The sequence below is a fragment of the Varanus komodoensis genome, unplaced genomic scaffold (assembly GCF_004798865.1).
Source record: "Varanus komodoensis strain SLA01 unplaced genomic scaffold, ASM479886v1 scaffold5, whole genome shotgun sequence".
NCBI classification, from domain to species: domain Eukaryota; kingdom Metazoa; phylum Chordata; class Lepidosauria; order Squamata; family Varanidae; genus Varanus; species Varanus komodoensis.
Genome location: NW_025336087.1, coordinates 12,674,891 through 12,689,047, shown reverse-complemented (window position 1 = coordinate 12,689,047; position 14,157 = coordinate 12,674,891). Strand labels below are relative to the sequence as shown.

Here is a 14,157-nt window from a genome sequence, read left to right as displayed (position 1 = left end):
GCTCTACCAGTCAAGAAGTTCTTCCTGATGTCCAGCTGGAATCTGGCTTCCTGTAACTTAAGCCCATTATTCCATGCCCTGCACTCCAGAATGACTGACAAGAGATCCTGGCCCTCCTCTGTATGTCAGCATTTCAAGTATTTCAAAAATGCTATCATATCTCTCTTCAGTCTTCTCTTCCCAAAGCTAAACATGCCCAGTTCTTTCAATCTTTCCTTATAGGGCTTTGTTTCCAGTCCCCTTATCATCTTTGTTGCCCTCCAGTTTATCTACAACTTTAAGTGTGGCACCCAGAATAGAACACAATATACAAGACGGGGTTGATTTCAAATCACTTGATTTGGAAGTCATACATTAATGCTGCTCAATATAGCATTTGCTTCTTTTTTCAGCCACATCACATTGTTGATTCATATTCAGCTTGTGATCTACAACAATTCTAAGATCCTTCTCAATTGCAGTATTGTTGAACCAAGTATCTCCCATTTTGTAACTGTATTTGGTTCCCCTTTCCTAGGTCTAGATTTGGCATTTGTCCCTGTTGAATTTCATTCTGTTGTTTTTAGCCCAGTGCTCCAACCTATCCAGCCACTTTGAATCACTTTGTTTCTGTCTTCCAGGGTATTAGCTATCCTATTCAGTTTTATGTCATCTGCAAATCTGCTAAGCATCCCTTCATTTCTTTGTGCAAGGCATTAATAAATATGTGGAAGAGCACTGGTCCCATGACTAAGTCCTGCAGGACCCCACTCATTACCTCTACTCAGCCTGAGAAGGTACCTTTGAGAAGCATTCTCTGAGTCTGATTCTGTAGGCAACTATGGATCTACTTGATAGCTTATTCCATCCAGCCCACTTTTAGCTGGTTTGCTGATCAGAATGCCACGGGGCACTTGCTGAAATCAAGAGGTCCTGTTGGTAGGTGGTTCAGGTATTCAGGTAAGTGATGGCCCTGTCCTGGATGGTGTTGCACCTCCTCTAAAGGACAGGGTTCGCAGCTTGGGAGTGCTCCTCAACCCAGAACTGTCCCTGGAGGCCCAGGGGATGGTGGTGGTGAGAAGCGCTTTCCTTCAGCTTCAGCTGATCCATCAGCTGAGTCCTTACCTGGACGAGCACCATCTAGCAACAGTGACACATGCCCTGGTAACTTCCCGATTCGATTATTGTAATGCCCTCTATGTGGGGCTGCCCTTGAAAATGGTCTGGATACTTCAATTGGTCTAAAATAGAGCAGCCAGATTGCTGACGAGGACCAGTCATTATTCTCATATAACGCTGGTCCTCTACCAGCTTCACTGACTTCCGATTGAAGTCCAGGCCCAATTTAAGGTGGTGGTGTTAACCTATAAAGCCCTAAACGGCTTGGGACCAGGATATCTGAAAGAACGTGAGGGTTCCCTATGAGCCCTCACACCCCTTAAAATCAGCAGGAGAGGCTGTACTCTGGGAACCTTCACTGAAAGAAGTGAGGATGGTCTCTACCCAGAGGAAGGCATTTTCTGCTGTGGCACCCAGACTATGGAATGCGCTCTCCAGAGAGGTTCGCCTGGCACTGACTTTATATTCCTTTTGGCGCCAAACCTTTTTATTTGCTCATCATTTTAATTGTTAGGAATTTTAATCAGGTTTTAATTTCACAGTTGTTGTTGTTTTTTTTGGTTATGGTTTTGGTTTGTTTTTTATTTTTTGTTTTTCTTTAATTTTTGAATTGTTATTGGGTTTTGTGTGTATATTTAATTATTGTTAACTTGTTAAATCATCTGTTTTTGATTTCTGTAAGCCCCCCGAGACACTTTTGGGTATAGGGCAGGGTATAAATATTTTAAATAAATAAATAAATTTATCCCCAGCATTCCTGCAGTCCTATACCTAGTCCTAGTTAATGGGTTTATTGAGATCAGATTAGTCTGGCAATCTTGTTTTTAAGTCAAATGGCTAGTAATAATGGCAGCTACAACTTGAGGTAGCCAGATATTCAGATAAATCAAATTTGTGAAAATTCTCATATAAGATAATACTAGGTTTGGAGTTTCCAAGCTATACTTCACCAAGACAAACGTTAAGTTAGATTTCAATATAAGAATTGGGAATTCCCAATGCAATCATTTGAGAGTTTTAAAGACACAGAAGGAGCACAGCTTAAGTCAGATATATTGATTTGTTATAAAAGTTGAATTCAATCTGGAACATTTTGAAGTTATACACAGAAGCAGCTATTTTGAAACCAAACTTCTCTTCATCCTACACAGACCAGGTGTCTTTCTGATTTTATGACAAGCTATTCATATCCAAATGCTGGATACTAGAAAAATTGTTACATAAATTAGTACTGCCTCATTTTGCAGAACTGGAATTTGGCATAGAGCGGTAGATGTGCAAACAAGGAAATAATTATTTAAAGTATTGGAATACAAAATTCCTCCATGTGGCATCATTTGTACTTTGGTTAAACAAGCACAAAAGGCTAGAGGAAAAGAGGTAATAAATAGGATGAAACAAAGTGCAAAAAGATGGTAAAACCACCCTGTGTAGTCATACGGTACCTGGGAGCTGAATCTGTGAACATCATCAGAGGCACTGACTAGATCAATAGAAGACATGGAGGAAGAGCGACTATAGGGCTAATAGAGACAGACAAAGAAAAAACCAAGTAATCAGAACAAAGGCACAACAGAGCTTTCAGTACCAACTTCCAAGCACAAGATAATGAAGAAAAGGAAAAACAAAAGCACGATAAGCAGCGAGTACAGCAGCAAATGCTGACTTCATGCACCTATTATGTATTATGCTCTCAGAATTGCCTTGTAAAGAATTCATTCTCAGTAATGCTCAATGTTGCCGGCTAGGCCCGATATACAAGATGTATTCAACCATTCAAAATACAGACTCTGTAACAGCGCGCAAAGGCTTGTAGAATTCTGGAAAATAAAACTTTTCTATTAAGTTGTGATTTTTTTGGCTTAATTTCACAGTAAAAACACTTAACCACATTAACGTTTCAAGGTCATCAGTGTAATGAAAAGAAGATTTCTTCCCTTAATGTAAAAAGCAAGTTGAATTGCTTCATTCACACCCACTAGGAACCTCCACAGATTATATCACAACAGATTGGTTATCTTAGAGATGTTAGAAAAATGATTCCACTTCAAGACTGGCCCAGAAAGCATCTTACCTTTTGAACAAATCTATGTGTCCCTGCACCAGCAAATGCATCACCAGGTGGCAGTGATGATGGCCAGTGTAATCTGACCTTTTCACTCTGGGACTAAAACAAACAAAGACACATTTATTAGTCTGCAATTCTGTATGTAGCATGAATATATCATCAAAAATGCTAAAAACAATTATCTATGGAAAGCACAACATGGCGCTTCAGTCTGTAAGTTAAGAATGCAAGGCCCTAAACGTAACAGATGCACTGTACAGACAGTAATTGTCTTCTATTTTAGTACAAGCTTTTTTGTGGGGTGCAGGGGGGGCATTTACAAAGCAGAAAAATTACAATGTAGAGGCCTGTGTTTATTGTATTCATAGAGATATCACGATTCTAGAACTTTTACATTTCTACTACACTGCACAATGCTACTTATAAAAATATGTTACACAGAAAAATGGAGTATAATATATAATGAATAGTAAAACATTGTTTTTTAACCCATATACAATTGTACATTTGTACAGTGCTTACTATGAGTAAGTTTACACAACTCAGCAACCCACCTTGCAAATATGCTGCACAATGTATGCCTAAGAGGTGATTACCATGGACTGTTCTTCCCCTCCCATCCATTCCTCCAGCTGGTATCTCAGGGTCTTGCACAGCAGAACCTGTCTTGTTTCCCCTAACTTGCTCCAAATGTGGCCCCTTTCCCTTCGTTTTTTTTCACCTGGAGTCCTGTGCCATCACCCATGACAAACATTCCATCAAAATCCAAGCAGCACTTCAGAGTAAGTATCACAGACTCCTTATCCTCTTTTAAAATTATTTTTGAGGATAGAAAAAATGTATACATTAAAAATGCTGTTCATTATCAGATGCGTGGCTTTCAAAGACCAGAATGTGCAGTAGCGCCTTGCCAATGCCCTGGTAAAGTGTCCAGAGAGCTTCGGCTATCAGATGGTGTAAAAACATGACTCAAAAACAATGCTCTCAAAGTGGAATAGACAACATCCCTGGAAATTGATCAAGTAAGGCTGCACGTAGCTTGTTCTGTGCAAACCTGTCAGCTGGCAAGTGAAAAGCAAAGCAGCGAAGGGTCCCCTGCACCCCATGTAGTGGTGAGCATATTTTCCTCATTCAGAAGTGATAATCTAGGGGGGTTTCCCCCAAGTTTTGATTGTCCCCTTCACCTTTCCAACACCTCTCTTAGTCTCTAGATACTCCAGAAAGGGGAGATCTGCATTCCCTTTTTGTGAGCATTCTTCTTTTGAAGTGTCAAAAGGCAAGATTCTTTTCTTTCAACTTATCTAGCAAATTGGAACACACTTTGGGGGGCAGAGATATAAAAGCAAAATAAAGTGTTACAAGAACCCAAACAGTGTGTTCTTAAAGGGGTCTTTAGGGTCTGCACTAAATTGCATGCATACACGTAATTACCTGTTCTTCTATTTTATCTTGCCTATCAAGAGCAGCTTCAACAGCATCAAAGAACTCTTCTTCATTAATCAGACTGTTAGGACCTTCCTATAAGCAAAGATCAGTGAAAAATAGGTCAATATATACAAAACTGAATTTGTGAAATAGTTTATCAAATGTATGCCTAGTTCATCATCCCTGTTTCATTATTTGAAATACATTGCAGTATAGATTCTACAAAAGCTGTGCTTAATAAAGTAAATTGACATTTATTTATGTATTTTTTCTGTACTGGCCAATAGCTCAAGCTCTCCAAGCAGTTCACAACAATTTATCAAATATAAAAAATACAATAAAATACAGATACAATGATTGCAGCAAATTTCTTCAGACTTTTTACTTGTTATGATTATATTATAGTAAGGTGGTGAGAATATGAGACTCTACAGGCTAGATGGCTTGGGAGGCTCCTTCTGACTCACTCTCTTTCCATGTTTTTACAACTCTTGCAGTAAAAATAGTTCAAGACTGAATCAAATTCATATAGTTAAGCAGGGGCACTACCAAACTGAGAAACAAAACTGCACCCCGATTGCCATCAGCAATTTTAAAAATAGAAATTCTACCAGTATAGAATAAAGAGAAATGAACTGTATATTATAGAGGCACTGGAAGTAGAAAATAACCATGTAACTAAATATTACATGCAAAACAGTACAAGGTAGTGGTGGTTTAGAAACTGAGACCCAGAATTCCTGCTTCTCTATTATATCTAGATGTATATTATGCATGCAGCATGGAAAAATAGCATAGCAGTCTTAAAAATAAATACTAACAGAGGGTATGATCCAGCCAAAGTTAAAATAAGACCCATTGATTTCAAGCAGATATTTGAGCATATGATTACATTTCCTCCACTGAAATCAATGGTAATGAAAAGTACTCAGTCTTGGCTGGGTTGTGCCATCTTCTATTTTTCAGTATGGTGAACTTTTACTTCCTTGAGCAGGGTTGGGCAATTGCTCCAGATGGTCTGGGCTATAATTCCCTTCATTGCTCACCAGTGAACATGCTCACTGGGGTTAATAAGAGCTATAAACCAGAATGTTTGAAAATATACTGACATTCCAAACCAGTGTTACCAAAACATCAGATTGCATATCCATGGTTTGGAGCATCTATGTGCAATTCATGCCACTACCCTTGCCTACCCTATATTGTTATTGTTTATGTATTTTTTTTTGTATTTTTTGTGAGCCGCCCCAAGGCTTTGTTGCGATGGAGGTGGCATAGAAATGTTTTAAATAAATAAATAAATAAATAAATAACAGCGAACAAAAATCATAAGCAGTATCAAACTCCTTGTATAAGTTTCCTAAGTGTCTTACAAAAAGAGACACAAACTCATGGCAGTTATTCAGGATTTTTCCTTGCATTATTTTATTTATTCCATTTTATGCCATCCAAAAGCCAAAATCATTTTTAATTTTTTGGGTTTGAGACCCAACAGAACAATCGTTACTGTTATCAAAAATGGGCATTTGCAGTTAAGCATTACCTAATCACAGTCAAAGCACAACTTCTGCCTATGCAGAATAGCTGAGTTATTCAAGATGCTTAAAAGTATTCTCTGAGCATTTCACTGCCTCTGTCTTAGAGAGCAATACACCTGAAAAGGAGGTGCCAATGACGCCATCGAGTCCTCAATTGATGGATGAATTTCAGTTGTTGCGGCCTGATGATGTGGACAAGGTGCTTGCACAAGTACGTCCTACCATCTGCTTACAAGACCCTTGCCCATCTTGGCTACTCAAGAATGCCAAGGACGGGATTGTGACCGGGATCCTGGAGGTGGTCAACGCCTCTTTAAGAGACGGCCGGGTACCTGCCCCTTTAAAGGAGGCGGCAGTCCGGCCAGTCCTAAAGAAGGCATCCCTGGATCCAGAGGTGGTCGCCAATTATAGACCGGTGGCCAACATCCTGTTCTTGGGCAAGGTGCTAGAGCGGGTGGTGGCGGGACAACTTCAGGCACTCTTGGATGAAACTGATTATCTGGACCCATTTCAGTCCGGCTTCAGACCTGGGTACGGTACTGAATCTGCCTTGGTCACCCTGTACGATGACCTGTGCAGGGAGAGAGACGGGGGAGTGCGTCCCTGTTGCTTCTCCTGGACCTCTCAGCGGCTTTCGATACCATCAACCATGGTATCCTTCTGGATAGGCTAGTGGGATTGGGAGTTGGAGGCACCGCTTTGTGGTGGTTCCGCTCCTATCTCAATGGCCAATTCCAGAAGGTAGTGCTGGGGGACTATGGCTCTGCGCCATGGCAGTTATGCCATGGCATTCCGCAGGGGTCCATTTTGTCCCCCTTGCTATTTAACATCTACATGAAACTGCTGGGAGAGGTCATCAGGAGGTGTGGGCTGCGGAATCATCAGTACGCTGATGATACCCAGCTCTACCTCTCATTTTCCACCAATCCAGGTGAGGCAGTGGCTGTACTGAACCGGTGCCTGGCCAAGGTAATGGGCTGGATGAGGGCCAATAAACTGAAGCGCAATCCAGACAAGACGGAGGTCCTGTTGGTGGGTGGTTCGGGCTTCGGGGCGGGGCACCTGGGCCTTGTCCTAAATGGGGTTGTACTCCCTCTGAGGGACAGGGTTCGCAGCTTGGAGTGCTCCTCAACCCTGAGCTGTCATTAGAAGCTCAGGTGACAGCGGTGGCAAGGAGTGCCTTCCTTCAGCTTCGGCTGATCCATCAGCTGCGTCCCTATCTGGAGAACGATTGCCTGGCGACAGTGACCCATGTGTCGGTAACTTCCCAACTAGACTTCTGTAACGCGCTCTACATGGGGCTACCCTTGAAGACGATCCGGATACTTCAATTGGTGCAAAATAGAGCTGCCAGGTTGCTGACGGGGACTGGGCGTTGTTCTCATATAACCCCAGTTCTCCGTCAGCTTCACTGGCTCCCTATTGAAGTCCGGGCCCAATTCAAGGTGTTCGTTATGACCTATAAAGCCCTTAACGGCTTGGGACCTGGTTATCTAAAGGAATGTCTGCATCCATATATGCCCTCCCACCCACTACGATTGGCAGCGGATGCCCTTCTCCGGGAACCCTCTGTGAAGGATATTAGGAGGGTGAGTACCCGGAGGAGGGCCTTCTCTGCGGTAGCGCCCCATCTATGGAATGCGCTCCCCAGAGAGGTCCACCTGGCACCATCATAATTTGCTTTTTGGCACCAGGCAAATACCTTTTTATTTAAAAGTTATTTTAACTGTTAATTTATTATTATTGTATTTATAGATTTTAATATATATAGCCGAGATGGTACCAGTTTTTAAATTATTAATTTTTTTTAATGAATGTGAGCCACCCCAAGGCTTTGTTGCGATGGGGCAGCATAGAAATGTTTTAAATAAACAAACAAATAAATAAATAAATGTAAGTGCCACCCAACTGCAGTTGAATTTCTACCAGCATGGTATAGTTTGACACCTCTCCCCTTCTGATATAGTATGAGAGGCAGCAACAGGAACTCTGGAGGTAACGCAAGCACATGCATAGAGCACTTAGGAAAACATTTGTTTTTTCCTATGTATAAATGGAGTATATATTCCAGATAATTAGAACAAAATGCAGATATAGGACAGACAATTTTAAGCACTTTTTTCTTCTCTGAGAATAATATCACAACTATGATCTCAAACATATATTTTCAGTATAAGATAAACAATGTCATATATAACAGTGAGAAAGAGGGTAGATGCCAAGAAAAGCATATGCCAAGAAACTGTGATGCTAAAATTATTAACGTATGAGAAAAGACTACATCTATTCCTTTGTTCATTTAAGGATTTCACATCTTTAGGTGGACAAAAATTTGCCTTTTGGGGCATATTTTTGGAGCTACAGACACATACATATTTTATGATGCAATATCACCACATGACTGGGACATAAATGGTTTACCTACATAGTACACAAATAATTCTAATGTGTACAACCCTAGCCTTTCCATTTCAAAATGTTTATAATTTATATTAATGTTCTTTTTCTTAAAAATGGTATGTTTTAGGTTATTGAAGTTTATTCTAAGGGTCACTGTTACATTTAATGAGACGTGAACAAGGATAAAGCAATGGAATACTCCCTTGTTACTTTCAACAATTAAAAGTAGGAGAAACATTTTAGAAAACATGCATTTAAGCTGATGTGCTTGAAGGTTATAAAGCCATAACCTTTTCTTGATCCTCAAAATCATGCTTCCATGTATTCATGATCCAAAGTAAATACTGCATAGATAAATATTAAATAACTAAACTGCACTGTCTGATACTTTCATATTTCCTTAAGGTTACTCTATTGGAAGATACATCATTCATGCATAGATTAGTAATGTTATTGCATACCAGTTCATACCTCATAGTCTGGCCCTCCAAAATGGGACTTTTTTTTAAGCTCTGTCATAGCATTCTTATATGCGTCTTCTATTCGCCTCCTTTTTTCACTTTCCTGTAAGAATACACACAGGGACAAAAGTTTACTCCTACCAAAACACACACTGAGTACTATTTGATAAGACCCTCATATGTTACTTATAATACCGCAGAATGCAGGGACACAGTGAACTACTACGATATTGTAAACACTAAGTGGAAATAAAGATTTTTCAGGATTAAAATGAGAAGAACAATTGGGTTTTAGCTTTTAAATACAATTAAATACAAAAACAGAAATGCAACCACAGTCATTTCCCAGTAAGAAAAGACCATCAGCTTTCCTTTAATGCAGCCATGAAATCTGGGTATGTCCCCATCAACAAACTGTTTAAAAGAAAGCCTTGCTTTTGGCACTTGTGAAAATTAAATGTTCTTGTGGAGTGGATTCTACTTTTTCACTTTCCTAGCAACTAGAATTTTGAGATAGGGTGGAAAAAAATAAAGGACATTGAAAACTATCAGATCCTACCTTAAAATAAAGAAAGTTTTCATTGCAAAGAGAATGTTCTACTCACCACACCTGTTCTCAACAGAGATCTTATAGTTTTGCTCTCACTTGACAGCTTGCAGTTTGACATCTGTCCCGTGAAAGCACTGAAATGCATTTGAAGTCTGGCTTTGTCAATGTCCACAGACTGTGCTTGCTTAAATAGCTGGTACTAGGACACTGACCAAGTAAGGATTCAAATTTCAGATATTCAGAGGTACATATATTTTTTGTGTGCCAGGTACAATTAAAAAAATAGGTTATGAACTAGTGATGGTCCCTCCAATGTGCTGTTCTGACTTTGGACATTACAAATAGTGATATTCCCCTGCCCTACCAAAAACAAAAAAGTGGGGGTAAAGGGAAGGATCACAAAAAGGATCATGATCGTAGCAGCTGAGAGTTACTCTTGAGCTAGCCTGGGTGAGCTCAATAAGACCAGCCACTTCCATGAAACTTCAGTGGGATCACTGTACTACAAGATCATGTGTCCAATAAACTCTAGAACAAGGCACGTGTTGTCAAAGTGGTAAAGCCATCTTGTAGAAAGTAGTCCAGGTTTGCACAGCTCAGCAACCCATCATGGCTAGTTACCCATGATGGATTGCTATGTTATGTAATCCTATAAATGAAGATACTGGTTATGAGAACTTGTCACAAGAGGCCATGAGCAGAGTACTAGTTACTACAGTTCTCTTCCTATGAACCCATTTTTGCTTACATGAAGGGGGACCCTGAAAACCCAGGAATTTATTTATAAAAAATTGTGTATTTATTTTTACATGTTCAAACTTCAGCCACTTTCAAAGTACTCTTCATCTGATGCAATACACCTATTGAGATATTTTTTCCACTGCTCAAAACAAGTTTTGAACTCGTTGATTTTTAGTGCTTCTGTTGTTTTGTTTCACCTCTTCCACATTGGCAAAACATTTCCCTTTAAGGACTTTTTTCATCCATGAAAACAAAAAAGAGTTGCACAGGATGAGATTAGGTGAATAGAGAGGGTAGGGCACAAGACAAGTCATGCCATTTTTGGTCAAAAACTGCTGCACACTCAGCTGAACAAAATTTTACTGCCACACTTTGTTTAAAGCAGCCATCACAAAATAGGCCAACACATTGAAAGAGTCTTCCCCTGCCCCCCAAAAAAACCCCCTCATGGAAGCAGCCTCTCACAACAACCCAGCTGGGTAGACTGATGCAGATGGGTTCCTAGCACACTCACCTAGCAGGGGAAGCCTGAACTAAATGGGGGCCACCCTCCAGAAGATATTCCTGTTTTCTTTGGGTCCTCCTTCATATTTGGCTCCCTTAAACTGATAAAATGACCATGACTTTAAAAAGCACCAAGAGCATGATTGTCCAGAACAAGGAAAATAGGTTATTTCGTGTAAGAATACTTTTTAGGTTACTATTCCAAGTCCAGAAAAACCTGTCAGGAAGGATCATGGTAGCAAAATTTACTATAATGTTACATATAATATAGCTGATTATCCAAGGATGTCCATAAAATTTGCAAAGAGAGATTTCAATAAATGGAAATAGTAGTTATACCAATTATATAAGAGAATTCTAAGGAGTCTGAATATAAGTTCTAGTCTACTTGTAAATCACTGAAATTCAAGTTTTCTTCTGTTGGTTTTTTCTCAAAGGCATTGTGCATGTGTGCTCATGTATGTACATTTGTACTCAATGGTAAATACTGAAGGTTTGTTACACTATTTAAATAAAGGTGGAGAAACATTTACAGGTCAACTGTTCAAAGTCCTCCAGCAGTTTATTCATATAGTAAATCCATATGTCAAGAACAAGTGTTCCTATTCCCTAATATATGCTGCCTAAAAGCATGCAAAAAAGGGGGAGAGGCTGCATGAGCATGTGGGACAGGGAGAAACAGCGCAACTGAAGAGGCCACCTTGCACAAGCTTCTTTTTGATGCGATCTGCAGTTAATAGCCATACAACCACATCCCACATGCAAGCAATAGAATCCACTTCACCATAGTATTACTATAGCATCAGCATAGCATCAATCTATAGCATTACCCCCAGATACTATTCCCAAACTTGCTGCACTTGAGTTTGAACAGTATGGCTAATACAAGGCAGGAGGTTTTCTCCTGGTTTTCCTTAATATTACTGAAAGCTTGTCCTTTAATAACATTATAGCCTAATTAAAAACTAATTTGTAACAAATACACCTCAAACACTAATCAACAACAAGCAAATTGCACTACAATCTATGTTAGGATTAAGTATGGATGGAGAATCAAAAACCAGTATACCATAAAAGGGCTGACCTTAAAAAAAACTTTTGTCAAATACATCTTTAATATACAGAAACTATTTTATCACAAATATATATATTTGTAGCTAAGTAAATACAATTTAATTCTTACAGAAATGTGGAGGTCTTACCTTATCCAATCTTTTCTGCCAGCTCTCCTCACGTTTTACCATTAGCTCAATACAATGGGAAAGTGTTGCAAGGATTCCAGCGGTTGTTGCCTTGAAAGTTATAGCTTCTCCTTTAAAGTCTATGCCATTTATGCCTTTGGGCGTTACATATGGAAACACTAAAACAAACAGATTACAGTTTTATCAGTACCAACCTCAGTTACTCAAATAAATGTACCTCAACTGTAACACACAGGCTGCATGGAGTTAAAATCAGTGTCCATGACAGTTTGTCTGTTTGCAAGTATATGGAAAACTCAGTAAGAGAAACATCCTTCTTCAACTATCACTTTAATGTATTATCTCAGTTCTTCTGTGCTGAATAACTGCATTGAAAAAAAAAATCATGTGGGTGGCAAGAGTGGTAATACTCTTGTAACAATAGCACGTTGACAGCTTGAAGTGGGACTTAATTAAAACAGAACCACCTTAAAGCTTGGCAGATGCAGAATTTCAAAACCAACAATTAACATGCCTTTGAATCTAATTATGAGCTGTTAAAGAGTGTCCTAAAGAAAGTGATAAGGTTTGGAATGATGTCCCATGAAATAGAAGGGCAGTATTTGAATATACCTAAACAGCTAAATTTTCCTTAGCTACAGTACTGTTGAATACCTCATACTGCACCAGCCATCTGTTGCTAAGCATGTTTAAATAAAAGTGATCTATTTAAAAGTATAGGAGACAGAACATTATAAAAATACATCAACATATATTAAGGATAGTAAAACATATTATTCAAATCATGTCAGGTGTGGACATACTAAGATTGGAGTTGTCATCATAGCACAGTGTACAGAGCTTTCCAAACATCTATTAGAGCCAATATAAAAGTACTGCAAAAAAGTTTATTTATAATCTAAATAAATAACCTATGACAGGCAACTGAAACCAATCTATTGCATGATACTATTTGACAGTGTTGAAAAAGCTTCATGTCTACTTGTAATAACAAGTACTTGAGGACTGTCTAGTGTTATTAGTTGAAACACAAAACCCAACAGATAAGGCCACTCAGTGATTTCATTTTTGAGGCAAGACCTGAAATTTCTTGGAATATTCTTAGAAGTTATCATAGGACATTGGCTGACGTAGCTTTATAAAAGATGAAGCATAACTATGCTTTATCTGTCAGCATAACAATGCAGTAGAAGCCAGAGTATTAAAAGATAATTTGCATGACTGAACAGGTTGCCGTGGCTCATATGGACCACAAAGGGATGTGGCACATGCTGGCATGGGTGGGTGGCCATTTTTAATATTCAATATTATGCTGCAGCTTGCTTAGTACAAACCCAAGTGGTGAAGTTCATTCAAAGGTGAAACAAACAATAAACCACAGATATTACATATGCAAATCCCACTCACCATGTGAAACAGGTCTAAGACTTCTGCCTTTAGGAGTAATGTATCATACTAACTGCTTACTCAGGAAAAAGAAGTGACAGTCTTGGCATGTTCTGCTCAAGCAGTTTTTAATTAAAGAAAAGTAAATTAGCCAAAAAGTCCATTATATTTCTGCTTCTTTTGAAATTCTTCTAACTGATCAATGATTACCTAAAATTTTCAAGAAGTAGCTATTCATTTGTTTTAAAATGTGAACAGTTAACAGAAGGCAGTGCTTTCAGAGGACATTGCTTCAAGTCTTCTCATAACTTCTATTTGTAAACACAACACTATTCAACGTTTTTGTGCTGTTTGAATGTTCAGCTTAAACTAATACTAATGATCAGACACATTATTCTGCTGGATCAACAGCAGAAAGCAGCATGGGAAGACAAACAAGACTATACACGGAATACTCATGTCTTTCTAGTTTATCCAGCTTTTCGAGCTGAGTGAATAATGACATTTCACAAGCCTCCCAGTTTCCACCCCCCTCTATCCAGGCAAGTGACACATTCCTACAGCTCCAGATATAAAAAGAGAACAGAGAGATCAAGATGGAACTATTACTGCATCATCATTAATTAACTTAATTTTCTGCATGGTTTTACTGGTAGATTTGACCTGACTCAAAAGCTCCCTTTGCACACAAGGGTTCCGCATAAACAAGAGATGCCCTATTCTTTGGAACACCAGGGACACCTGTGTGTGTATATGTACACTGTGCATGCTATGATGCCTCTGA

The 14,157-nt window shown here is 39.1% G+C and overlaps 1 protein-coding gene across 3 annotated transcripts in view; it reads right to left on the bottom strand.

Annotated features, from left to right (window-relative positions):
- The window catches only part of CERT1 (ceramide transporter 1), an 85,783-nt gene that overhangs the window by 20,751 nt on the left and 50,875 nt on the right, over positions 1–14,157 (bottom strand). For 2 of the 3 annotated variants that reach the window (XM_044446422.1, XM_044446421.1), the window contains exons 7-11: positions 11,988–12,145; positions 9,001–9,093; positions 4,598–4,684; positions 3,173–3,265; positions 2,544–2,621 (exon numbers count right to left, since the gene is read on the bottom strand). In XM_044446422.1, the coding sequence (XP_044302357.1) occupies positions 2,544–2,621; positions 3,173–3,265; positions 4,598–4,684; positions 9,001–9,093; positions 11,988–12,145 (509 nt within the window). The remainder of the gene's footprint in view (positions 1–2,543; positions 2,622–3,172; positions 3,266–4,597; positions 4,685–9,000; positions 9,094–11,987; positions 12,146–14,157) is intronic. The other variant, XM_044446423.1, reaches the window with a different exon arrangement.